The following is a 26838-nucleotide window of genomic DNA, read 5'->3' as shown; positions in this document are numbered from 1 at the left end:
ACTCAGTGAGACCCTGTTTCAAAATAAAGAATAAAAAATAGTGCTGGTGGTATAGCTCAGAGGTAGAATGCCCCTGGGTTCCATCCCCAGTACCGCAACAAAAAAAAAAAAGAAAAAGAAAAATGAATAGGCCTGGGGGTGTTGCTTGGAGGCAGAATGCTCCTGGGTTCAATCCCCAGTATTGTAAAAAAGAAAAGAAAGAAAGAAAGAAAGAAAAAAAATATTTTTTCTTAGAACGTTACTATTTTTAGCTAGGCATGTAAGCATATTCCTATAATCCCAGTACTTTGGAAGCTGAGACAGTAGGATTGCAGATTCAAGGCCAGTGCATGGTAACTTAGCAAGAGTCTGCTTCAAAATAAAAAAATTTAAGCCGGGCATGGTGGCGCATGCTTGTAATCCCTGTGCTTGGGAGGCAAAGACAGGAGGTTCGCGCAGTTTCGAAGCCATCCCCGCTGGCTTAAGAGACCCTGTGTCCAAATAAAATATAAAATAGGTCTGGGAGTATAGCCTGGAGGTGGAAGGGTTCCATCCCCAGTACCACCAAAAAATAAATAAATGAACAAAAAATAAAAAAATTTAAGATAGAGTGAGGGTTGTAGCTGGGGGTAGAATCCCCCTGGGTTTGTTCCACATTCCACAAATATTACAAAACGAAAACTTTATAATTTTCTGGGTTTGGTAGTACACTGCTATAATCTCAACTCTTCAGAGGTCGCTGAGGCAGGAGGATCATAAATTTAAGACCAGTCTCAACAACTTAACAAGATCCTGTCTTAAAGTAAAATAAAGGGCTAGGATATAGCTTGCAAGTAGAGTGCTTGCTTAGTACATGTGAGGCCCCGGGTTCAAACCCCAGTACTATAAAAACAAAACTAAAACACATAAAACTTTACAATTTTCTACACTAGATAAATATAACAATGCAGGGGCTTTGTATGTAGTTAATTGGTAGAGCGCTTGCCTAGTTCAATCTCCAGTATTGTGTTTTTGTGGGGGTTTTTTTGTGTGGTACTTGGTGGTAGAACCCAAGGGGCTTTTTACCTCTGGGCTACACCTCAGCCCTTATTTATTATTTATTTATTTATTTATTTATTTATTTATTTATTTATTTATTTTTGTGGTGTTGGGGGTGGAACTCAGTAGCATTCTACCTTCGAGCAATACCCCCAGCCCTATTTTTAATTCTTTATTTTGAAACAAGGTCTCACTGAGTTGCAGAAGGCCTCACTAAGTAGCTGAGGCTGTCCTCAAACTACCATCCTCCTGTCTCAACCTCCCAAATGCTAGGATTACAAGTGTGCGCCACCATGCTCGGCTTTTATATTTTATTTGGAAACAGGGTTTCCCTGAGTTGCTGAGAGCCTCACTAAGTAGCTGAGGCTGGCTTCGAACCTGTGCGGTCCTCCTGTCTCAGCCTCCTAAGCGCTGGGATTACAAGCCTGCACCACCACGCCTGGCTAAAAGGTGATAGTTTTACCAGTTTGTTTTTCCCCACCTTGGTGCTCCATTTTAGCAAATCGGGCTGCTATGGAGCGCTCCACTCTAGTGGGTGTAGACAGACAAGTGATGGTGCTGTGGTTCAGGGAAGCAGACAAGGTCCAGGTCAGGTGGGACCTAGCCATGATAGAAGAAATTGTAGCAGTAGACTGATCAAGTCTGAAAATCGGCTTGTATGTTGATACACGTGTGACTTTAGGCAAGTTTTTGATCTCCTGTAGGACTGAATACCCTCCCCGTGAAGTGGGTTCATGTCCCCAGAGGACGGGGTTTTGAGAATAAATAGGATCCGAGGTAGGATGTAGAAGATCTAGCGGGGCCTGATGCTGGAAGCCTTTCCATCAATTACAGGGCGGGCTAAAGTGTGTTCTTTGCCCTGGGAACAGCCATATACATACTGTACATTGCAATGTGTTATATTCTAGCAGAGCAAAAGGTGATTATATATCTATTTAATTTTATAGCCTGCCTCTGAGAAAGCAAAAAATGGCCGTGATACATGTGAGTATTTGTTGAACCCTTTTTCATCATTTTTAGAAATAGCTAACCTGTGACGAAAAATATGTAAAGTCACTTAAAAAGGTTCACAGGACAGTTAGGAGACCTGAGTTTCCTTTGTGCCGCATTGTATTTTTCTCCTGTAAATTGCAAGATGGGTGATGACAAAACCTCATTTCCCCCCAGGGTCAGTTGTAGCGATTGGGTGGAAAGTTTTAAAGCACTAACCATGTAAGATGGTTACCATAACCATAAAGAGTGCTCACAGAGTGATGGAATGCTATCAACACTTTACCTTTATGTAGTGCTATATTATTTTGTGCCACTTTAATATAGAAGTCATTTAATCTCAACCACTCAAAGAATGGGTAATTATGACATTTTTTCAGCGGTAGATGATGATCATTTGTGCTTTGAAGATTTTGGTGGAGACCCTCTATGGCATCAATTTAAAATGTTTTTGCATGACAGCTCATATTTTTTTGTGTATTTCAGCACTTGGAACACCGAAAGAATCTGAGAACACTCTTCCCATCCAAGTTGATTATGATGCTTATGATTCGCAAGTGTTCAGGCTGCCCGGTCCAGCCCGGGCTCAGCGCCTTGCCACCTGCAGGTTTTCTGCCAGACTTACTTGGGGGTGCCTAGAAAATTATTTTAGGAAAATTGGAGGTCAAAGAGAAACCTTTATTAGAGCAACCTTGAAAATTTTTTTTTGTTTTGTACTGGAGATTGAATTCAGGGTCATTCTACCTCTGAGCTACACGGTCAGCACGATTTTATTTTTATTTTTGAAACAAGGTTTTAATCACTTGATGAGAGTCTCATTACTTGCTGAGATTGTCTTTGAACCTGCAGTCCTCCTGTCTTAGCCTCTCAAGTACTGGGATTACAGGTGTGTGCCACCGCACCCAGCTTGAAAATGTTTTAAATTAAAATTGGCTGGGCTTGGTGGCACGCATCTATATTCCCAGTACTTGGGAAGGTGAGAAAGGAGGATTGTAGATTTGAGACCAGCCTTGGCTCCAGCCATGGCAACTTAGCAAAACTCTCAGCAATTTAATGAAACCTTGTTTCAAAAGTAAAAATAAGCTGGGCGTGGTGGCGCACGCTTGTAATCCCCACGCTTGGGAGGCAGAGACAGGAGGATCGCGCAGGTTCGAAGCCAGCTGCGTGCACTGGCTTAGGAGACTCTGTTTCCAAAATAAAAATGTAAAAATAGGTCTGGGAATGTAGCCTGGAGGTAGAAGGGCTTCCAGGAACCCCAGTACCACCAAAACAAAAAAAAAAAGTAAAAATAAAAATGAGTGTATCCTGGAGGTATAAACTTAGCAAGACTGTATTCCAAAATAAAAAATAAAAAAAGGATATGAGTGTAACCCGGAGGTAGAATACTACTGTGTTCAATTCTCAGTCCAAAAAAAGATTTTTTTTTAAAGTCACCATGCTGGGCATGTTGGCACACATTTGTAATCCCAGCACTTGGAAGACTAAGACAGGAGGATTGCAGGTTTTTGGTTGGTCTCCGCAACTTAGTGAGATCATCTACAGTTTACTGAGATCCTATTTCAAAATAAAAGAATAAAATAGGGCTAGGGGTGTAACTTGGAGGTAGAATGCTCTTGGGTTTCATTTTCAGTACCACAGGGGGGAAAAAAAAGGTCATTACAACACCATTACCACTAGTAATACAGTTAAAACTATCTAGGCTTGGTACACACCTATAATCCTAGTTCTGTGGAGGCTGAAACAGAAGGATCACCGGTTTGAGGTCAGTGTGCAATAACATAGTGAGACCCTGTTTCAAAAATTTAAAAAATGAGTTAGGCGTGGTGGTGCACATCTGTAATCCTAGTACTTGGGAGGCTGAGACAGGAGGATTACAGGTTTGAGTCCAGCCTCAGCAACTTAGTGAGGCCCTTCACAACTTTGTGAGACCCTGTTTCAAATTAAAAAATAAAATAGAGCTCAAGACACAGAAAGCCCCTGAGTCAATCCCCAGGACCACAAAAAAGAAAACATAAATTAAAAAATAAAAAGGGCTAGGGTGTAGACCATCCCTGGCTTTAGTTCCCAGTACCCCAAAAATAAATAAAATAAATCTCTAATATCCTTTAAGGTTCATACTCAGATTTCCCAGTTTTCTAAAAAATGAGTATTTTTGCAGTTAGTTTGTTTGAATTGGGATGTAAACAATACCCACACATTGCATTTGGTAACCTTTTGTTGTTGTTTCAGTAGAATATTTCCCTCTCTTTATTTAGCTAATTTATGAACTATATTGAACTAATATTATTGAATTTATGTAAACTGTCAATTATCTGTAGAAACTTGATAAGATTTAGGTTCAATTTTGGAGGTAAGAAGGCTTCTCAGGCTCGGCATGGTGGCGTATGCTTGTAATTTCAGTACTTGGGAGGCTGAGACAGGAGGATCACAGGTTTAAAACCAGACTCAGCATTGTAGGGAGACCCTCTGCAACTTAGACCCTATTTCCAAATGAGAAATAAAATTGAGCTGGGGATGTAACTTGGAGGCAGACTGCCTCTGAGTTCAACCCCTACTACCAAAAATAAGAGAAGGCTTTCAGGGGTGCCGTGTACTTGCACTTGCATCACATGATATTTTGTCTGGTTACTGCATTTTTAGAGATGCGTGATTGTTTAGTGGGGTCGCTTCTTTAACGCTGTGATTGGAGGACACTGGGCTTTTTGAGAACTGGCAGCCATGCCCACCCCCACTCCCCCTTTTGCTGTTGTACTGAGGATTGAATCCAGGGGCATTCTACCTCTGAGCTATGTCCCTAGCCCTATTTTATTTTTTGTTTTGAAACAGAATTTCACTAAGTTGTAGAAGGCGTCACTAAATTGCTGAGGCTGGCATGAATCTGTGATTCTCCTGCCTCAGCTTCCCAAGTGGGAGGATTCCATGTGTGCACCATCACACCCAGCTTGTATTCCCCTTATACCACATCTCAAGTTGCTCAGGGCAAAGTACATCCTGCATTTTTTCCCCACTCACACATCACACTGGGGTTTTTGTTATTGGTTTTCTTAGCTTGTAATGCGAATCTGCTTGGAGTTTTAACTCAAGGTGGAGCAGCATCCCTCGCTTGGTGATCACTTAACTCTTGCCTGACAGGTCTGTGCGAGAGCGAGAGAGTCACAGCCGCAAGAGTGCCAGTTCCTGTGATGTCTCGTCCAGCCCTTCCCTCCCAAGCCGTGTGCTGCCCACCGAGGAAGTAAGGAGCCAGGCTTCTGACGACAGCTCCTTGGGCAAGAGCGCCAACATACTGATGATCCCACACCCCCACTTGCACCAGTACGAAGTCAGCAGCTCCCTGGGCTACACCAGTACTCGAGGTCAGACAGCTGGGGCAGCTTCCTTACTGTCGTGGGCGATGAGAGTTGCAGGGTGTGGTCAGAGTGGGGCCTGAGTCTCATATTTTAATAATTACCAAGCAGCACAATGATAGGAATCACATTAGATATTGGGTTTGTGCGTGTCATAGTATTTTTTGTACCTATTCTTTCTTACCTCATCACTATGATCATGTGTCTTTCCATATGTTAATATAGAGCTTTTAGGCCTAGATTCAAAGGGACTTGCTCATCAATTTGTGATTTCCATTCCTACCATAGTTTGATTTGGCATGTATGGGTTCAACCAATTGTGAATTGAAATTTTTTAAAAATTGTATCTGTACTGAACATGCACAGACTTTATTTTTCTTGTCATTGTTCCAATACAGTGTAACTATTTACATAGTTTTTACATTGTATTAGCATTTTAGGTAATCTGAAGATGATTTAAAGTATATGTGTAGGTTATATGCAAATACTCTATCGTTTTATGTAAGGGAGTTTGGTGTCCATGGGAGTTGGGGGAGCCAATCTCCCACAGGTACTGAAGGAAGACCATATTCTGTCTTATTCTCAGGTACTTGCTAATCTATCTTGCACCAAGAAACACAGGTGCAGCTCCTCTTGCTCATCCAGCAGCAGCGCAACTAGAGTTTACAGGTCCCTCTTGACTTTTTGCAGAAAACTTATTTTTTTTTTCAGTACTAGGGATGGAACCCAAGGGCTTTTTAACTCCAGGCTACACTCCCAGACCTATTTTATATTTTATTTAGAAACAGGGTCTCATTAAGTACTGAGAGGCTCACTAATCTGCTGAGGCTGGCTTCAAACCTTCATGATCCTCCTGTCTTAGCCTCCCAAGTGTTAGAATTACAAGCATGCACCACTATGCCTGGCTCGGAAATGTTAAATTTATAGGAAATTGCAAAAGATATACAGGGAGATTCCGAGTTCCCTATACTCACTTTCCCCAGGGGTAACATCTTGCATATTTATAGCACAGATCAAAACCAGGCTGTTAATACTGGTGAAATATACAGAGATTATCTAGTTGCACTGGTTGTACATGCACTCCTCTTTTGTGTGTCTTTGTGTATTTCTAAGTAATTTTATCTCACAGATCTATGTAGCTACCACCACAGCTAAGAAATAGAACAGTTCAGTCACTCCATTCTCCCTCATTTAACTTCATAAGAATGTTATATAGATGGGAAGCAAATCACTCCTGGACTTGTGATCAGACTTAAGAACGCCATGTACCCACACATATGTACTCACATAGCTGCCTTCTCTTGCCCTAAGATTCCCAAAGGCCAGTGAATGTTACCCATGACCCAGGGCATTAATAGGGAAAACCATGGGCTCCAGGGACCTCAGCGTTGGGGAAGACAACACCTTTTTTTTTTTTTTTTTTTTTTTTTGTGGAACCCAGGGGCTTTTCTACTTCCAGGCTATACTCCAAGACTTATTTTATACTTTATTTGGAAATAGAGCCTCACTAAGTTGCTGAGAGCCTCACTAAGTAGCTGAGGCTGGCTTCAAACCTGTTCGATTCTCCTATCTCAGCCTTCTAAGCATGGGGATTATAAGCGTGCTCCACCATACCTGGCTCAAGGCAACACCTTTATTGATTAGACAGTATACTTAGTAGGACCTAAGTCCTATGAAAATTGCTGAAATTCTTTTACTGATTCAAATCATGAGAATATTTCTTTTCTTTCTTTCTTTCTTTTTTTTTTTTGGGGGGGTGGTACTGGGGTTCCTGGAAGCCCTTCTACCTCCGAGCTACACTCCCAGACCCATTTTTATATTTTAATTTGGAAACAGGGTCTCTTAAGCCAGCGCAGCTGACTTCGAACCTGCGTGTTCCTCCTGTCTCTGCCTCCCAAGCGCGGGGATTACAAGCGTGCGCCACCACGCCCGGCCAAATCATGAGAATATTTCAAGAGAAGAGCATATACTTAATTATATAACTGTAAATTATAATGTCACCTACATTAATTTAAACTTTATATTCAAAAGAACATTTTAATTCAGCTGGGCCCGGTGGTGTACATCTGTAATCCCAGTACCTGAGAGGCTGAGACGGGGATTGCAGGTTCTGGACAGTCTCAGCAACTTGGTGAGGCCCCCTGCAACTTAGTGAAGCCCTCATGTATTTATTCAGTTATTTGTTTATTTACTTATTTATTGGTACTGGGGATTGAACTCAGGGATATTCTACCTCTGAACTGCATCCCCAGCTTTATTTTATTTTTATTTTTGAAACAGAGTCTCACTACATTGATAAAAATCTCACTACTTGCTAAGGGTGTCCTCGAAACTACAATCCTCCTGTCTCATCCTTCCAAGTACTGGGATTACAAGTGTGCACCACCATGCCCAGCATGTGAGATCCTTTATTAAAATGAAAAAATAAGCTGGGTGTGGTGGCGCACTCTTGTAATCTCAGCGTTTGGGAGTCTGAGCCAGGAGGATTGCACAGATTCAAAGCCAGCCTCAGCAACTTAGTTAGACCCTGTTTCCAAATAAAATATAGGTCTGGGATGTAGCCCAGAGGTAGAAGGCCCCTAGGTTCCATCCCCAGTACCACAAAAAATTAAATAAATAAATAAAATGAAAAAGTAAAATAGGGCTAGAGGTATAACTTGGAGGTAGAATGCCTCATACCTCCCCCCCAAAAAAAATTAAAACAAAAACAAACAAGAACTTCATTTGAAAATTTCTAGGCTAGCTTTTCCTCCATGTTTTAGAATTATCCAAGTTTGCATGACAGTTACTCCCACATTGCTGACAAAAATTCTAGAAGGGTCCATTACAAAAGGTAAATTAAACCAAATTATTATTATTTTTTATTTACTTATTTATTTATTTTTGTAGCACTGGCTTTTCTACTTTCGGACTAAACTTAGGGGCATTCTACCTCTGACGTATGCTCCCAGACCTATTTTATTTTTATATGGAAACATGGTCTCCCAAGGTTGATGAGAATCTCACTACTTGCTGAGACTGCCCTCGTACCTGTGATCCTCCTGTCTCAGCCTACCAGGTACTAGGATTACAAGTGTATACCACCATGCCTGGTTTAAATGTTAATCCTTTAAAAATCTGTTAGGTTGGGCTTGGTGGCACACGCTTGTAATCCCAGTACTTGGGAGGCTGAAACAGAAGGATAACAGTTTGTGGCCAGCCTCAGCTACTTAGTGAGGCCCTCCACAACTTCGTAAGACCCTGTTTCAAAATTAAGAATAAAAACTAGGACTGAAGGTGTAGCTCAGAGGTAGAATGCCCCTGGGTTCCATCTCCAGTACAGCAAAAATAAAGTAAAATAAAAAATAAAAATAAAACAGGGCTGAGGGTGTAGCTCAGAGGGGGAACACCCTTGGGTTCAATCCTCAGAACCTGGGGGAAAAAATCCTCAATTAACAAAATGATGAGTATATACTGAAAAATAGGACTACAGGATAAATTGAGTCAGAATATGGCTGTGGCTTTCTTAGGCCCTTAGTTTAGAAACCAAAACCCCCTTTGGTTATTTAAAAAGAAAGCAAGCCCAAATGTATTTAATTTCTGTATAGTTTGGCAGTTTTACTCATTTTCTCACCTGACCGTGTCCAATCCTCATCAGTGGCCTCCTTATGGTTTCACTATGTCTCTGTACTTTGTCTTGTGCCTCAACTCCATGGTAACTGGCAGATGTCTTGGAGAATATGATGGAGCCACCACAGCGTGACTCCAGTGCACCAGGGAGGTTCCACGTTGGCAGCGCGGAGTCCATGCTGCACGTTCGGCCTGGTGGATATGCGCCTCAGCGAGCACTGATCAACCCCTTTGCCCCCTCCCGCATGCCTATGAAGCTCACGTCCAATAGAAGGCGCTGGATGCACACTTTTCCCGTGGGTAAGTCAGGAAAGAGTGTAGACCAGGTCTGAGCCCTGGTCCTCAGTACTAATCTGGCCATGTGTCTCTGGTTAGGTGTCTCTACTTCTGTGAACCTCTGAGGCCCCACCAGTGAGATGGGGATAACTACACCCACTTCACCAGTGCAGGAGTCCTCTCGAGGATCCTTGAAGACACACTTGTGACCAGGCTTTTTAACTGACCAGCTGTGCTAACTGAAGGACATTTTTTTTCCGATTTGGAAGTGACTATGTTTTGCCACCTGCTTTTTTTCCTAAGGCCCAGTGCCCTTCATTCTTGTTCTTTACTTCCTCTCTTTGGCCTCTCTAGATATTGACATTGTCTTGGCTACATGGTTATGTTACTTTCTCTTCTCAGTTGTCTGCTGTCTCTGGCAACTGGAAGAAAAAGGTGTTTTTATTTTTATTTATTTATTTAATTTAATTAATTTATTTTTGCAGTACTGGGGATGGAACCCAGGTCATTCTACCTCTGAGCTATACCCTCAGACCTATTTTTTTTTCTTTAGTTTGAAACAGGGTCTTAGAAGTTGCAAAGGGCCTCACTAAGTAGCTGAGGTTGACCGTGAACCATGATCCTCCAGTCACAGCCTTCCAAATGCTGGGATTACAAGTGTGCACCACCGCACCCAGCTAAAAAAGTATTTTTAATTCATCATTTTTTCTAGCCCATCTTTTTTTAATCTGTGCTCAGTCCTCAGGAAGATGACAGCAAGGTTTATAATGCTATGGCTAAAATTAAACTTCAGCCTAATGGGCTCTTACTGAGCTAGGAAATGACAGACACATTAACCCCAAGGTTGGTTTTTTTTTTTTTTTTTTTTTTTTTCATGGAAACCATCATATTGAATACTTGGAAACATCTAGTAATTTTCTCCTGTACTTGTTTTTACTGTTTGAAAAATTTAAGTGAGAAAGGAATCTGGTTCGTTTGGCTATAATTGTAGGCCATTCCAAAACTTTTTTTGACCCCTTAAAGCAAAGATAAAATAAAAAGAGATAATCACGCTACTTGATTCTTTCTGGTATCTTTTTCTCAATTATTATTCCCACTGGTGGACTTGCTTTGAGATCTCATTAGGGAACTTTTTTCCACAAACTTCAGCTTTTTCTGCTTCTGTGCTTTCCTTCCTTCTACTCTTTACATGTTACTAAAACAACAGATTCCAAACCGTGTTGGCTTTCTTTCCTCCTGCCTCTGTTCCTCTCAGAGCTAAGGTCCTCTCGTGCCAGGCTCCCCACTTCTATCTCCTTATTCCCATCTTCAGAGGCTTTTTTCTTTCTCATTCTCGAAGTTTCCTGCACACTTTTTGCCTCTTTCACATTTGGTATTTCACAGATATCTTTTCTCCTACCCAAATGCCCTTTCCTTCAACCCCCTGTCAACCATATTTCCAAAACTTCTCTGTGTCCAGGAAACTCTTTTTAATAGGCTTGACCAATTCTGGTCTCTTACACTGTCTTTTGCTGCTTAGAGTCACTTGTTATTTTCTAAGTATTAACAGAATCATTTGATGTTTCATTTGTCTTCCTTTCTCATATAGTTAGTACTTCTGTCTACACTATTTATATTGGTATGCATGAAACAGAAGCTCCTAAAATATTCTTAACAGGGCAGGATGATGAGCATGAGCCTCCTCGGTAGCATCGTTTCTGCTATGAGGAGATGGCGTCCACTCTGGGAGCCAGAAGGTCACTTGTATAATGCTCCTCTGTCCGGTGCTCTTTCTTGAGCCTAACACCTATATCCCAGCAGCTGGAAAGAAGGAAGATTGCAGTTACATGTACTGCATCAGCTGTCAGGTGGGAGTGATGCTCAGTGGTTCTTTACCTGGGTAGGACCATCCGGAGAGGCCATCCAGATCCATCATCAGACCCGGCAGAACATGGCGGAGCTGCAGGGCAGTGGGCAGAGGGACCCGACTCACTCCTCTGCAGAGCTGTTGGAGTTAGCATATCATGAAGCTGCCGGAAGGTGAGGATGTACGCAGGGCTCTGGAAGGTAACCTAGAACACCAGATAATGTGCAAAACAGACTGCTGACCAAATGTCATGTTTTTAAGACTTGAAAAGGCAATATGAGATCAGGGACTTCGTTTGTGAGCAGCGTCATTCCCAGCTCTGACTGGAGTACATACAGAGCCAACAGCCTTGCATTTTTGCCTGTGCTATTACCTAGGCCTATGCCCTTCATTAGGTTTATCTCCTTTTTTTTTTTTTTTTTGCAGAACTGGGGTTGAACCCCAGGGATATTCTACCTCTGAGGTATACCCCCAGCCCTATTTTTTATTCTTTATTTTGAAACAGGGTCTCACTAAATTGTCAAGGGCCTCACTAAGTAGCTGAGGCTGCCTACAAACCTGTGCTCCTCCTGTCTCAGACTCACAGGTGCTAGGTTTATCTTGAGGTTGCACTTTATATAACTCAAACATAGGTTTTTTCCAAACCTCAGTCTAGGATGAAAAGAAGAGAGAAAAGACTGAATTTGGGGTGTTGAGACAGGCATTTCTTACTGTTGCTTTGAGCATCCTCTCTATGGTTTTTGTTGTTTTGGTGATTGAGAAATTTCACTGTTTTTTTCCCCCCACAGACACAGACTGGGATTTATTTAGAAAAGTAAAAAATATACATTAATGGGAGAATGTGGGTGGTGTCAAAAGTGAGAAAGGCCTCCACTGTTGAGTCTAAAAGTTGAAGCTCAAAGCAGTGGAAATCAAGGCTTGTGTAAAAATAAAACAAAACCAAACAAAAACACTCTTTTTGAACCGGAGCTCTGAATTTGTTATAAGGCATGTAAACCCAGTACTTGCGAGGCAGAGATGGGAGGATCGCAGGTTCACAGCCAGCCTCAGATATTTAATGAGGCCCTCCGCAACTTAGTGAGACCCTGTTTCAAAATAAAAAATAAGGCTGGGGGTGTCACTTGGAGATAAAATTCCCTAGGTTTAATCCTCAACACTCCAAAAATAATAAAAAAAAAAATATATACTTATACGGCATATATGTGTTATATACATTTTATATAATATATATGTGAAAGTCATTTAAGATTTGACAGGCACGTGCCTGATTTAAACCCGGACTCTTTGTTTCTGGGTTGCTTTAGGAAAGACTGCAGAGAGCAGTCTTTGCTCCCCCTCTTTGGTGCTCAGAATCAAACCCAGAGCCTTGAGCATGCTAGGCAAGTTGAATTCTACCCCTGCCCCCGCACCCACTTCGACCCCTCTTTCAGTCACTTTGTCATCTGTGGAATGGGTGAAGGCTCCAGGCAGAGCCTGGCCCTCCTTACCAGATTAACTCTAGCATATTTTTCATGCACCTCACATCCATTCTTGTTAGTAAGGGGGTAGGCAGAGGACAGAGAGGGCATGTGGTCTGGCATGGCAGTGGGAAAGCAGCCACAAATCCAGGGCAAGGAGCCAGTGCTGGTGCACAGACAGAGCACCACTCCCCAGTGGCTCTAGATGTGGATCTCCAGAGTCGCCGGTCTATGTGGCTGGATATTTGGGTCTTTTTCCCGGATCGCTTCCACCCCCACCAGTAGATAGGGTGAGCAGGGAAGGAGCTGATGAACTGCATTAAGCTGGCTGGCTGCGCTCTGTTCTCTGCAGGCACAGCACTTCGCGCCAGCCTGGTGACGGTGTGTCCTTGAACCTCAGTGGAACAGAAGAGCTTTCTGTCAGCCTGCTTAGCAACAGTGGTACAGGTAACTCATTCCAGAGGTAATAGCGTTGGGAGGCTCAGAGCAGGCGCACATCCAGAAAGCAGCACAGGGCAGAAAAGCAGGGCCATGTCTATTTCAGGATCATTTCAGCCACGATTTTGGGTGACCTATTTAGAAGCAGTGCTATATAATGCATGGAATTATAAATGGGCTGCACATTACATTTTTAGCCAGGAACATGTTGGTCAAACCACATTTGTCGCTGTTCTGCCCAAGTTGTGATTGAGCGCCGCGAATGTTGAGGGTGACACCAGGGACAGAGCAGGAACAGCCTGTGCTCTAGAGATTTGAGTTGTCAGCAGGGGCAAACCCATCCTCATGAAAACAGGAGAGACCCAAGTGGAACGGTGAGGTTTCTGTAATATAGTCAGAAAAGAGAAGGGCAGCCTAGCTGCTTAGCAAGTGAGCACACACCTCAGGCCTGGAGGGCAGAATATGGTTAGTTAAGAGTTGGAAGGTACTGAGCGTGGTGACGCACGCTTGTAATCCCAGCATTTGGGAAGCTGAGACGGGAGGATCATGGTTTGAGAACAGCCTCAGCTACTTAGTGAGACCCTTTCTAGCTCAGTGAGACCCTGTTTCAAACTAAAGAATAAAATATAGAGCTGGGGGTGTCGTTCAGAGATAGAATGCCCCTGGGTTCCATCGCCAGTACCGCCAAAAAAAAAAAAAAAAGTTGGAAGGTAAGGACTCTTAAGTACAGGTGGTAGATGAATGGAATATGAACTTGCTTTATTCCTTCTAGAAGTGCTTCTATTATCTATCATCTTATCTGCTCATCTGGGTAGAATATAACTTGCTAGGTATTCAAAATTCTCTCAAACCAGTAGCCAGGTGTCCTGACTCAAAACTGCTGCCCTCGTTTGATCATCCTATCCAGAGTACCTTTTAAAGGAATAGAGGGACTTGAGTTTGTATAAGTGGAAGCATTTGGGGGGAGGGGGGCTACTGGAGGTTGAAGCCTGAGGTATTTTAAGTCTGAGCTATACCCTAGCCGTATTTATTTATTTATTTATTGTGGTACTGGGGGTGGAACCCAGAGGCTTCCTACCTCCGGGCTATACTCCCAGCCCAATTTAGATTTTATTTTTGAAACAGGGTCTCACTAAGTTGCTGAGAGCCTCACTAACTAGCTGAGGGTGGCTTCGAACCTGCGCGATCCTCCTGTCTCAGCCTCCCAAGAGCGGGGATTACAAGCGTGCACCACCACGCCCGGCTTATTTATTTACTTTTGAAGCAGGGTCTTGCTAAATTGCTAAGGCTGGCCTCGAACCTGCAATCCTCCTGTCTCACCTCCCACCTACTGGTATTACAGGTATGCGTCACTGTACCTGACTCCAACTCTTGCCGTAGTCTTCTTTAAGCTAACTTGGATTTCTCAACTGGCCTTAAGGAAGGCACAGTGATAGTAAAATCGCACCAGATTGCTTGGTGTTTTCCTCATTCATTGTTAGATTCATCCAGCAATATATGGATAAGACTTGGCAACTGGGTTGGCAGTAAGAGAATCCCAAAAGAATTATAATCTCATTTCATTCATTTTATTTATTTATTTTTATGTATTCATCTATTTATTTTGTGGTACTAAGGATTGAACCTAGGAGCATTCTACCCCCTGCTCTTTTTATTATTACTACTTTTTGAATCAGGACTGTTCTCGAACCTGTGATCCTCCCCTCTCACCCTCTAACGTACTAGGATTATAGATTTGTGTCACCATGCCTGGCTTCATTCATTTTAAATGGGAAAACAAGCTGGTCATGGTGGCACATGCTAGTAATCCCAGTACTTGGGAGGCTGAGACAGGAGGATCACAGGTTTGCAGCTGGCTTCAGCTGCGATTAGTAAGGTCCTCTGCAACTTGTGTGAGATCCTGTTTCAAAATAAAGAATAAAAAGTAGAGCTTGGGGTGTAGCTCAGAGGTAGAATTGCCCCTGTGTTCAATCCCCAGTACTGCAAAAATAAATAAATAAAATAAATGGGAAAACAAATTGAATAAAAGTCTAGGGATAAGAAAACACTTTATAAAACCAGGCATGGTGGCACACACTTGTAACCCCAGTACTTGGGATCCTGAGATAGGAGGATCACAAGTTCGCCACCAGCCTCAGCTACTTAGTGAGGTTCTCTGCAACTTAGTGAGACCCAGTTTCAATATAAAAATAGGTCTGGGAAGCTAAGTGTGGTGGCTCATGCTTTTAATCTTAGTACTTGGAGGCTGAGACAGGAGGATCACGCAAGTTTAAAGCCAGACTCAGCTACTAAGTGCGGCTCTCAGCAACTTAGTGAGACCCTGTTAAAATAGGTCTGGGTGTGTAGCCTGGAGGTAGAAAGCCTCTTCCATCCCCAGTAACACCAAAAAAGAAAAAAAAAATAGGTTTGGGGGTGGAGCTCAGAGGTAGAAAGCCCCTGGGTTCCACACAAAACAAACAAACAAACAAACAAAAAAACAAACAGAGAAAGAATTAAAGAACAAAAGAAAGGAAGAATAAACACAATAGCCGGGCATAGTGGTGCACACCTGTAATCCCAGTACTTGGAACAGGAGGATTGCAGGTTCAAGCAAGTTAGACTCTCAGGAACCTAGTAAGAACTTGTTTCAAAATAAAAAACAAACCAAGTGTGGTAGCACACATTTGTAATCCCAATACTTGGGAAGCTGAGACAGGAGGGTCACAGGTTCATGACCAGCCTTAGCTACGTAGGTCCTTCTCAACGAGATTCTGTTTCAAAATAAAAAAGAGTAAAATAGGGCTGAGGTATAGCTCGGAGGTAGAATGCCCCAGTGTCCATCTCCAGTACCACAAAAAATAAAAAAAGCCACACCCCTACATAATAGTGTATGTTTATAATCCCAGTACTTAGAACACTGAGACAGGAGGATTACAAGTTTGAGTCCCAACCTCAGCAACTTAGTGAGACCTTGTTTCCAAATAAAAAATATATAAAATTGGTTGTAATTTAGGTTAAATGACCCTGAGTTCAATCCCCTGAACCACAAAAAAGAGAGAGTGAGCAAGCGAGCGTGCGTGCATGTGCGCACGCGAGCTGAAGTGTAGATTGGAGGTAGAATGTCCCTGTATTCATTCACTAATACAAACAAAAAAATAAGCCACTTTATGTCCCTACCCTCAGGGTCCTGCAAATGTTACCTGGCTGTCCGATCTGCTAAAGTGCCTTTAGAATGTTACAAAGGCAATATTTTTATTGCTTTCCTAAACCAAGGTTTCCTCCTGCCTCAAATGAACCCAGTGTTTGATCTTCCTAGGCTGTTGGGGATAGTGTTCCAATAGTGTTCGTATAGAAGAGCTAATCTGGGGCTTCCTAGACTCCATTTTGAGCTATTTTCATGGTGACTTGAAGCAGGAAGAATTAATTACAGGTGGTAACAGCACCAGCCTAGGTAAACCAGATCATTCCCCAGATAAGACTTTTGGAATCTTACATGAAGGCTAAGATGGGAGGGTTGTGTGTTTGAAGCCAGCCTTGGCAACTTAGTGAGACGCTATTTCAAAAGAAAAAATAGAAGAGGCTGGAGAATGTTGCTCAATGGTAGAACACCCTTTGGTTCATGTCTAATATAGAAAAAATAAAGAATCTTTATTTGGAATAATTCCGGAAGGGCCTCAAATGACTCCATCTTAGCCCTCTCAGCTAAGGGTTTCTTGGTGCACATTGGAAAATCATTAGCTGAGCCAGGTGTGGAGGCGCATGCTTGTAATCCCAGCATTTGGGAGGCTGAGACAGGAGGATCTGGGTTTGTGGCCACCAGAGTTACTAAGTGAGGCCTTCTGCAACTTAGTGAAACCCTGTTTCAAAAGAAAGGATAGAAAATAGGGCTGTGGGTGTAACTCAGATGTAGAATGCCCTTGGGTTCCATCCCCAGTACCATAAAAAACGGAAAGAAAAGCATTAGCTGAAACTTGGGTCTCTGCCTTCTCCTCCTCTTTTTTTTTTTTTTTTTTTTTTTTTTTTTCCTTCTTGCTAGGCAAGGAACCCAGGGGCATTCTACCTCCAAGCTATACCCGTAGCCCTATTTTATTTTTATTTTGTTTTCTTTATTTTTTTCTCTTGGTACTAAGGATTAAACCCAGGGGCATCTACCTCCGAGCTATACCCTCAGCCCTATTTTTTCTTCTTTATTTCGAAATAGGGTCTCACTAAGTTGCGAAGAGCCTCACTAAGTAGCTGAGGCTGGTCCTAAAACCTGTGATCCGACTGTCTCAGCCTCCCAAATACTGGAATTACAAGCATGCGCCATTGTGCTCAACTTATTTTTTTCTTTTATTTTTTGATACTGGGGATTTAATCCAGAGACATTCTACCTCCGAGTTGTACCTCTATCCCAATTTTATTTCTTTCTTTTTTTTTTTTTTTTTTTTTTTTGCGGGTCTGGGGATGGAACCCAGGGGCATTTGACCTCTGAGCTACACCCCCTGCCCTATTTTTTATTCTTTATTTTGAAACTGGGTCTCACTGAATTGCAGAGGGCCTCACTAAGTAGCTGAGGCTGTCCGCGAACCGCGATCCTCCAGGTCTCAGCCTCCCGAATGCTGGGATTACAAGCGTGCGCCACCACGCCCGGCTCCGATTTTACTTCTTATTTAGAAACAGAATCTTAATAAGCTATGGAGGGCCTTGCTAAGTTGCCAAGGCTGGCTTTGAATGTGCAATCCTCTTGTCTCTGTCTCCCAAGTATTGGGATTACAAATGTATGGCACCACACCTGGCTTTTTTTTTTTTTTTTTTTTTTGTGGTATTGGGGGTGGAACCCAAGGGCTTTCTACCTCTGGGCTCTACTCCCAGACCTATTTTATGTTTTATTTGGAAACAGGGTCTCACTAAGTTGCTGAGAGCCTCACTAAGTAGCTGAGGCTGGCTTTGACCCTGTGCAATACTCCTGTCTCAGCCTCCCAAGCGTGGGGATTACAAGCATGTACCACCATGCCCGGCTTATTTTTTATTATATTTATTTATTTATTTATTTTTGGTACTGGGGATTGAACCCAGGGACAGCCTACCTCTGAACTATGTCCCCAGCCCTATTTTATTTTTAATTTGGAAACAAGAGGTTTGACATTCTCATGAAGTTGCTGAGGCTAGCTTTAAACCTCTGATTTTTCTGTCTCAGTAGGATTACAGGTATTCCTCAAAACACCCGGATTTTATTTTTATTTTGATACAGGGTCTTACTAGGTTAAGGAGAGTCTCACTACTTGCTGAGACTGGCCTCAAGTCTTTGATCCTGGTGTCTTACCCTCCCAAGTACTGGGATTACAAGTATGGGCCACCACCACACCCAGCTTTGAGCACCTGATCTGTCTACCTGATAGACCTCTCCACTGGGATGACCCCTAAAACCTCATCCGTAATGTGTTGTCATTTGAAGTCACATCCAGCTGTTCCTCAGCCCCCCTTCTTTCTCTGCTTTCTTCTGACATGGGGTCTTCTCTGCACCCTCACTGCATTTGTTCAAAGCCCCATCATTTCTGGCTGGGATTACTGCAGTGCCCTTCTTCAGGATCTTGCTTTGTTCTTGCCCCTTCATGTCCATCTTCTGTACTGTCACCAATGAGATAGTCTCAAATGCAGATTTGATCAGCTGCTTCTTCCAATGTACAAGCTCTTCAGTGGCTCTTCATGGTTTATAATTAGGCTAGCTGTCTCTTGGCTCCTGCCTTCCTTTGTTATTTTATTTCACTTTTATTTGTTGTTGTTTTATAGCACTGAGATTGAACCCAGGGCCTTGCACATGTTAGGCAGGTACTGTACCACTGAGCAGCACTGCCCCTTGCCTCCACTCCCACACAGAACTGCATTAGGAAAAGCGCAGGCTCTAGGGTCTTAGGAAAAAAGGCCTAAAAGCACCCCTGATGAGCAGCTACATGGCCTCTGCTCGTCTCTGTCTTATTATGAGGACCCTATTGTGCCGTCCCCTCATTCTCCAGAGAGCCTCATGACTAAGGTCCATGTGTCTGAGTCTGCCCCAAATGATCTTGGTTTGCTCTTGTTTACAGGTTTAATTATTAATAGTGTCCCCTTTTACCCTCAGAGGTGTCCTGGATTGATGATGAATTTTGTGCTTCCCCTAGTTTGCTCTTTCATTTCCTTTATATATATTTTTGTTTGTTTGATACTGGGGATTGAATCCAGGGGCATTCTATCTCTGAGCTACACACCCGGCCCTATTTTATTTTATTTTATTTTATTTTATTTGTGCTGGGGATGAAACCCAGGGGCTTTCTACCTCTGGGCTACACTCCCAGACCTATTTTATATTTTATTTGGAAACAGGGTCTCACTAAGTTGCTGAGAGCCTAAGTAGCTGAGGCTGGCTTTGAACCTGCAGGATCCTCCTTTCTCAGCTTCCCAAGCACTGGTATTACAAGCATGTGCCACCACTCCTAGTCACCTAGCCTTATTTTTAGTCTTTATTTTGAGACAGGATCTCACTAAGTTGCAGAGGGCCTCGCTAAGTAGCTGAGGCTGGCTGTGAACCTGCAATTCTCCTATCTCAGCCTCCCAAGTACTGGGATTACAAGAGTGTAATACTAAGAGCCACTACGTCTGGCTATTTAACTTTTATGTTGAAACAGAGTCTTGGTAGGTTGATGAGAGTCTCACTACTTGTAATCCTCCTGTCTCAGCCTCCCAACTACTGGTATTACAGGTGTGCGCCAACACACTTGGCTCTCATTTCCTTTAAGTGTTACCTAAATTGACACATTTTACCCAGCACTCTCCATGTATCCTCTCTACCCGATTTCTCCATAGCTCCAAATTCTAGATTTTACACTTTTGTATTTTCTATTGTAAGCTCTCTGAGGACAAGCAATTTTGTTTTACTCATGGCTGTCTCTCCAGAGTTTAAAACAGTTTTAGAAACAGTAGGTAGTTGGTAGATATACTTTAGAGAATTGAGTGGATGCTAAAAGTTTTTATATAAACTTGTACTGAACTGTCACTGAACTTTTTTTCTAATGTTTTTATATTCTTATACTCTTGTTGAACAATTAACTGAATTCCTTTCTGCAAAGACTGGGACAGTTTTTTTCTACCTTGCTTGCTTGCTTGATTTATTTATTTATTGTGATACTGGGGATGGAACCCAGGGGCATTCTACATCCAAGCTACACCACCAGCCCTATTTTTATTTTATTTACTTATTTATTTATTTATTTACTTATTTATTTATTTATTTTGCGGGTCTGGGGATGGAACCCAGGGCCATTTGACCTCTGAGCTATACTTCCTGCCCTATTTTTTATTCTTTATTTTGAAACAGGGCCTCACGGAATTGCAGAGGGCCTCCCTAAGTAGCTGAGGCTGTCCGCAAACCGCGATCCTACAGTCTCAGCCTCCCAAATTCTGGGATTACAAGCATGCGCCACCACCCCCGGCTATTTTTTATTTTTTATTTTTTTTGTGTGTGGTACTAAGAATGGAACCCAGAGGCTTCTACCTCTGGGCTATACTCCCAGAACTATTTTATATTTTATTTGGAAACAGGATCTCACTAAGATGCTGGGAGCCTCACTATGTAGCTGAGGCTGGTTTCAAACCTGTGCGATCCTCCTGTTTCAGCCTCCCAAGCACTAGGATTACAAGCATGTGTCACCACGCCTGGCTCTTATTCTTTATTTTGAAACAGAGTCTCACTGAATTGAAAAGGGCCTCACTAAGTAGCTGAGGCTGTCCATGAACTGTGATCCTCCTGTTTCAGCCTCCTGAATGCGCGGGAATTACAAGTGTGTGCCACCACGCCCGGCTACTTTGCTTGATTTTAAAATTGTTTTCTAGGGCCTGGCGTGGTGGCGCACGCTTGTAATCCCCGCGCTTGGGAGGCGGAGACAGGAAGATCGCGCAGGTTCGAAGCCAGCCGCGCGCGCTGGCTTAGGAGACCCAGTTTCCAAATAAAAATGTAAAAATAGGTCTGGGAGTGTAGCCCGGAGGTAGAGGGGCTTCCAGGAACCCTGGTACCATAAAAATTTTTTTTAAAAAAATTGCTTTCTAGCTTGGTGTGGTAGTGTATGCTTATAATCCTAGTACTTGGGAGGATGAGTTGGGAGGATCATAGGTTTTCCACCAGCCTCATCAACTCAGTGAGATTTTCTGCAACTTAGTGAGATTCTGTTTCAAAATAAAGAATTTAAAAAAATCAGGCAGGGTGGTATATGCCCCCGGGATCAATCCCCAGCACCACAAAATAAAAAATAAATAGGACTAGGAATGTAGCTCATAAGTGGAATGTCTCTGGGTTCAGTACAATAAATAAATAGAAGGAGGGAAGAGAAGGCAGGGGAGAAGAGCAGAGGGGAGGAAGGCAGGCAGGCAAAGAGGCTTTTTTAGCCAGCCATCGTGTCATACAACTGTAATCTCAGTGCTTAGGTAGCTGAGACAGGATTGCAGATTTGAGACCAGCCTCAGCAACTTAGTGAGACTTTGTTTCAAAATAAAAATAGATGAGCATGGTAGTGCACACTTATAAGCCCAGCATTTGGTAGGCAGAGACTGGAGGATCGGAGTTTTCGAACAGGCTCTGGTACTTAGTGAGGCCCTTCACAACTCAGAACCTGTTTCAAACCATAAAAAGAATAAAAAAATAGGACTGGGGGTGTAGCTCAGAGGTAGAATGCCCCTGGGTTCCTTCCCCAGTACCAAAAAGAAAAGAAAAGGAAGGAAAGAAATAGAGAAAACAAAGTGGCTTTAGTCATCCTCAATCTTCATGGCATATGGTTTGATTTCTTAAAACACACTCCTGGAACTGGGCGTGGGGGCACATGCTTGTAATCCCAGCATTCTGGAGGCTGAGACAGGAGGATCCCGGTTCGCAGCCAGCCTCAGCTACTTAGTGAGGCCCTCTGCAACTCAGTGAGACCCTGTTTCAAAATAAATAATAAAAAATAGGGCTGGGGGTGTAGCTTGGAGGTTGAATGCCCCTGGGTTCCATTCCCAGGCGCGCACACACACACACACACACACACACAAAAACACTCCTGGAGCTGGGTGTGGTGGTGCATGCTTGTAATTCCAGCATTTGGGAGGCTGAGGACCACAGTTTGTGGCCATCCTCCGCTATGAGGCCCTTTGGAACTCAGTGAAACCCTGTTTCAAAATAAAATAGGGCTGGGGTACAGCTTAGAGAGGTAGAATACCCCTGGGTTCCATCCTCACTACCACACACAGACACCCAAAGACATACTCCTAGAGATTTGATTGAACTCTGGGCACTGCACTAAGGCCTGAGAAGAAGCAAAGGATAAAGAAGGCCTGGCTCCCCCTACCATTCCAGGGAGTTCAGGCCACCATCCTCCTTGGGTCCTGTTTGAGGCAGTTCCTGTGTGAGGTGACAATTGGCAAGTAGGGGAGCGCTTTCTTGAGACAGACTGTGAATAGCTGCAGCTATAAGGTGTGGTTTGAATGTGTGATCTTTGCTGATTAGATATGTTAGATATGCCAGGTGTGGTGGCGCACACTTGTAATCCCTATATGTGGGAGGCTGAGACAGAAGGATCACAGGTTTGAATTCAGCCTCAGCAACTCAGCGAGGCCCTCTGCAACTTAGGGAAACCCTGTTTCAAAATGGAAAGTAGAATAGGGCTAGGGATGTAGCACGAGGTAGAATGCCCCTGAGTTCCAACCTCAGAACCACCAAAAAGAAGGAACCAGGAAAGACGCAAGAGAAACTTTACTGTGACCCTTCACCTCCCAGGCTTGATGGTGTGTCCCATCTGGAGGCTCTCAGATGTCCTTTGGATCTCCTGCCTTGGCCTGGTTGCTGTGACACAATTCACAGGAGCAATGTCTCTGTCCTCCTGGCTCTGCACACATTCATGACAGCACTGTTGGAGGTGCCTCGTCACGTTCTGCTTCATTTAATTTCCACTGTGCTGCTCACCAGGAGCCAGGCAGCTGCTGCAATTTGGCAAATATTTTTTATCCTTCTGTTTTTCTTTTTTGGTGCTGGGGAATGAGCCCAGGGCCTTGTGTATGCTAAGCATTTGTCTTTCACTGAATTACACTCCCAGCTTTGTTTGTGGATAGCTAGGGATGCAACCAAGGGCCTTGCACATGCTAGGCAAGTGCTATACTACTGAGCTACACCCCCAGCCTCAGACACCCCCAGTTTATTATATCCTTTTTTTGGGGGTGGTACTGGAGGTGGAACCCAGAGGCTTTCTACCTCCAAGCTATACTCCCAGACCCATTTTAATATGTTTTTTGGAAACAGGGTCTCACTAAGTTGCTGAGGGCCTCACTAAGTAGCTGAGGCTGGCTTTGAACCTGCTCGATCCTCCTGTCTCAGCCTCCCTAGCGCTGGGGTTACAAGCGTGCGCCACTATGCCCGGCGTTTATATCCTTTTTTTGGTGTGTGATACTAGGGGTGGAACCCAGGGGCTTTCTACCTCCGGGCTATACTCACAGACCTATTTTTATATTTTATTTGGAAATAGGGTCTCACTAAATTGCTGAAAGCCTAAGTAGCTGAGGCTGGCTTCAAACCTGTGCTATCCTCCTGTCTCAGACTCCCATGTACTGGGATTGCAAGCGTGCACCACCACGCCCAGCTTTATTATATCCTTTTATGTCAGTTTTTCCCCTTTGGTGGTACTATGGATTGAATACAGGGGCATTCTACCCAGCACTACACCATAACCATACACACACACACACACACACACACACACACACACACACACACACATTTAATTTGAAACAGAGTCTCTCTAAATCACTGAGAACCTCACCAAGTTGCTGAGAACCTGCAATCCTGTCTCGACCTCCCAGGCACTGGGATTACAAGCATGTGACACCATGCCCAGCTTCCTTCTATTTGGTGTGAGAAAGAGAGAGAGGGGTGGGGGAGGGAGGGAGAGAGAGAGAGAGAGAGAGAGAGAGAGAGAGAGAGTGAGTGTGTGTGTGTGTGTGTGTGTGTGTGTGTGTGTGTGTGTGTCTGGGGATTGAACTCAGGGGCATTCTATCTCTGAGCTAAACCCCCAGCCCTTTTTATTTTTTGTTTTGAAATGGCATTGCGAGGTTGCTGAAAGTCTCGCTGTATTGCTGAGCCTGTCCTCAAACCTGCGATTCTCCTGTCTCAGCCTTCCAAGTACTGAAATTATAGCTGTATGTGACCGTACTCGCCTTCCTTCTGTTTCTTTAGCTAGATACCAGTTGAGGAGACTTCTTGGTCAATATCAGTCCCTTCACTATAGGTAAATAATCTTGGAAGATAAAATAAATGGATGCCATATTTTCTTTCCATTTAGTATTCAGACTCAGAATCTATATCTTGGTGTTTTGTGTAGCGCATTTAGTACATAGGGCAGATTTGGCCTGAGAGCTAAAGTAAAAAGTAGATTGATCATAGCATGCTGGGTCTAGAAGAAAGAGCCTTTAAGTCATTTATCCAGGCCAGGTCTTTTGTAAGTGCCACATCTTTATCCCAGAGAGGAGGAATGACTTGTTCCAAACAGTGGCTGATAGATGTGGGTCTGAAACAGCCCTAGCAACTCCATACTAGGTACCTTTTTTGAATTTGAGGTTTAAAATCATGCTGTCAGATCATGTTCACAACTCATCAATTCTGAACAGATGTCAGAAGACAGAACTGAGATGACTCAGTTCAACAGTTTTCCAGCATTAGGCTTTGAACATCCTCAAATGTTGACTTGGAGCAGAGTGGTCCAGCCATTTCTCATTTGAACATCTTGGGTTGTTGCACTCTTCAGATACCTGCAGGTACTTTTCAGGTACCAATAAAGCCTCAAAGGCAGGACCAATTTGAGAAGCAATATGTTGGGCTTAAGCTACAAGGAAATTGTACGGGTAGTTTCCTAGAAGCCCTTAAGTTGTGTTTATCTAAACTTTTCCCTTAAAACAAAATGTATATACATTTGTGCATATATTTGCATATATCCATTAGAGATAACCCAGAACAACTTTTTATTCTTTAGGTGTGCCCTACCACTGAGCTACACCCCTGGCCCTTTTAATTTTTCAATGTTTGTTTGTTTGTTTTTGTGTGCGTGGCCCTGTGGTTTGAACCCAGAGGCATTCTACCTCTGACCTACATTCCCCTCTTTATTTATTTTTACTTTTTTATTTTTTGCAGTACTTGGGATTGAACCCAAGGGCATTCTACCTCCGAGCTACACCCCCAGCCCTATTTTTTTATTCTTTATTTTGAAACGGTCTCACTGAATTGCAAAGCGCCTCGCTAAGTAGCTGGGGCTGTCTGCGAACCGTGATTCTCCTGTCTTAGCCTCCCAAATGCTGGGATTACAGTGTGTGCCACCACACCCGGCTCTATTTATTTTTTAATTTAGAAACAAGGTCTCACTAAGTTGTGGAGGGCCTCACACGTGTGTAATCCTTCACTGAAATTACAGGTATACGCCACCATGCCTAATTTTGTAATTTCTTTCTTTCATTTTTTAAATCTGTTTAATGATGAGTCTGTTCAAATCTTTTGCCCCTTTATTCCTTGTATTATTCATTTTCTTGTTCTTAAGTTTCAAGGATTTTCTGTATTTTCTGGATAAAAGTTCTTTACCAGATAATGTGATTTGCAAATGCTTTCTACCAAGTTATATCTTGTTTCTTCAAAGATTTTACAAGAAACTTATAAATATTTGTTCTTATTATAAAAGATTCAAATGACAGAAATATTTAGAGCAAAAACCACAAGATCTCTTGTACCTCCTACCCCCTTCATCTTTCTTATTGACAGTTTGCTGGAGATCTTTCCAGTTCTTATGGTATTATAATTTTCTTGCAAATATGTATGTATTTTGAATGGTATTTAAAGTACTACTTTGTATGATTTAAAATAAATTCTCTAAGCCAGGCGTGGTGGCGCATGCTTGTAATCCCCCACACATGGGAGGCTGAGACAGGAGGATCACGCAGGTTCCAAGCCAGCCTCAGCTACTTAGTGAGGCTCTCAGCAATTTAGTGAGACCCTGTTTCAAAATAAAATATAAAATGGGTCTGGGAGTATAGCCCGGAAGTGGAAAGCCTCTGGGTTCCACCCCCAGTACCACCAAAAAAATAAAAATAAAAAAATAAAAAATAAAATAAATTCTCTTAGGTGGGTATGGTGGTGCATGCCTGTAATCCCAGTTCTTGGGAGGGTGAAATGGGAGGATCACAAGTTTAAGACTTGTCTCATCAACTTAGTGAGGCCTTCTGCAACTTTGACCCTGTTTCAAATTTAAAAATAAAGTAAAATAGGATTGGAGGTGTAGCTCAGAAGTAGAATTCTCCTGGCTTCAATATTCAGTACCTAAATATAAAAATAAAATTAGTTCTGTTACTTCTTAGTTGATATATTGCATTTCAAAGAATGTTTGTTTCGCCAGACGTGGTGGCACACATTTGTAATCCCAGTAACATGGGAGGGTGAAACAGGATAAATGCAGCTTCAAAGCCAACCTCAGCAACTTAGCAAGGTTCTCATCAACCTAGTGAGACCCTGTTTCCAAATAAGAATTAAAAAATTGGGCTGGGGTGTAGCTTTGAGGTAGAAAAGTTTCTCTTTTCATCTATTTATAGGTAGAATCATTATTATTCTGTTGAAATAGTGAGTTTTGATATCTGATATCATATTCTAGAAAAGTCATAACCTGGGGGAAAATTTAGTAGATATGGAGGAATGATGAGTTAACTGAATTTAAATAGGTCATTTTGTATATGTTAAGGATTGCTCTAATTAGTTGAAATGACTCTAAAGCATGTCCTTTGTGTGTGTGTGTGGTACTGGGGATTGAACCCAGGGTCATTGTATCTCAGAATTACACCCCAAGCCTTATTTTTTATTCTTTATTTTTGAAAC

The 26838-nt window shown here is 42.8% G+C and overlaps 1 protein-coding gene across 11 annotated transcripts in view; it reads left to right on the top strand.

Moving 5' to 3' along the window:
- Nucleotides 1-26838, top strand: part of DEPDC5 (DEP domain containing 5, GATOR1 subcomplex subunit) — a gene marked incomplete at both ends in the record, with an annotated part of 155196 nt that overhangs the window by 48567 nt on the left and 79791 nt on the right. For 8 of the 11 annotated variants that reach the window (XM_080717557.1, XM_080717556.1, XM_080717558.1 and 5 more), the window contains 6 exons: nucleotides 1965-2001; nucleotides 2494-2614; nucleotides 5140-5360; nucleotides 9057-9260; nucleotides 11120-11255; nucleotides 12892-12986. In XM_080717557.1, the coding sequence (XP_080573683.1) occupies nucleotides 1965-2001; nucleotides 2494-2614; nucleotides 5140-5360; nucleotides 9057-9260; nucleotides 11120-11255; nucleotides 12892-12986 (814 nt within the window). The remainder of the gene's footprint in view (nucleotides 1-1964; nucleotides 2002-2493; nucleotides 2615-5139; nucleotides 5361-9056; nucleotides 9261-11119; nucleotides 11256-12891; nucleotides 12987-26838) is intronic. The other 3 variants (XM_080717552.1, XM_080717560.1, XM_080717553.1) reach the window with 2 other exon arrangements.

Source organism: Muscardinus avellanarius (assembly GCF_963383645.1).
Source record: "Muscardinus avellanarius genome assembly, chromosome: 21".
In the NCBI taxonomy this organism is placed as follows: Eukaryota; Metazoa; Chordata; class Mammalia; order Rodentia; family Gliridae; genus Muscardinus; species Muscardinus avellanarius.
The sequence above is the reverse complement of the archived record's forward strand: the minus strand, read 5'-3'. Positions and strand labels throughout refer to the sequence as shown.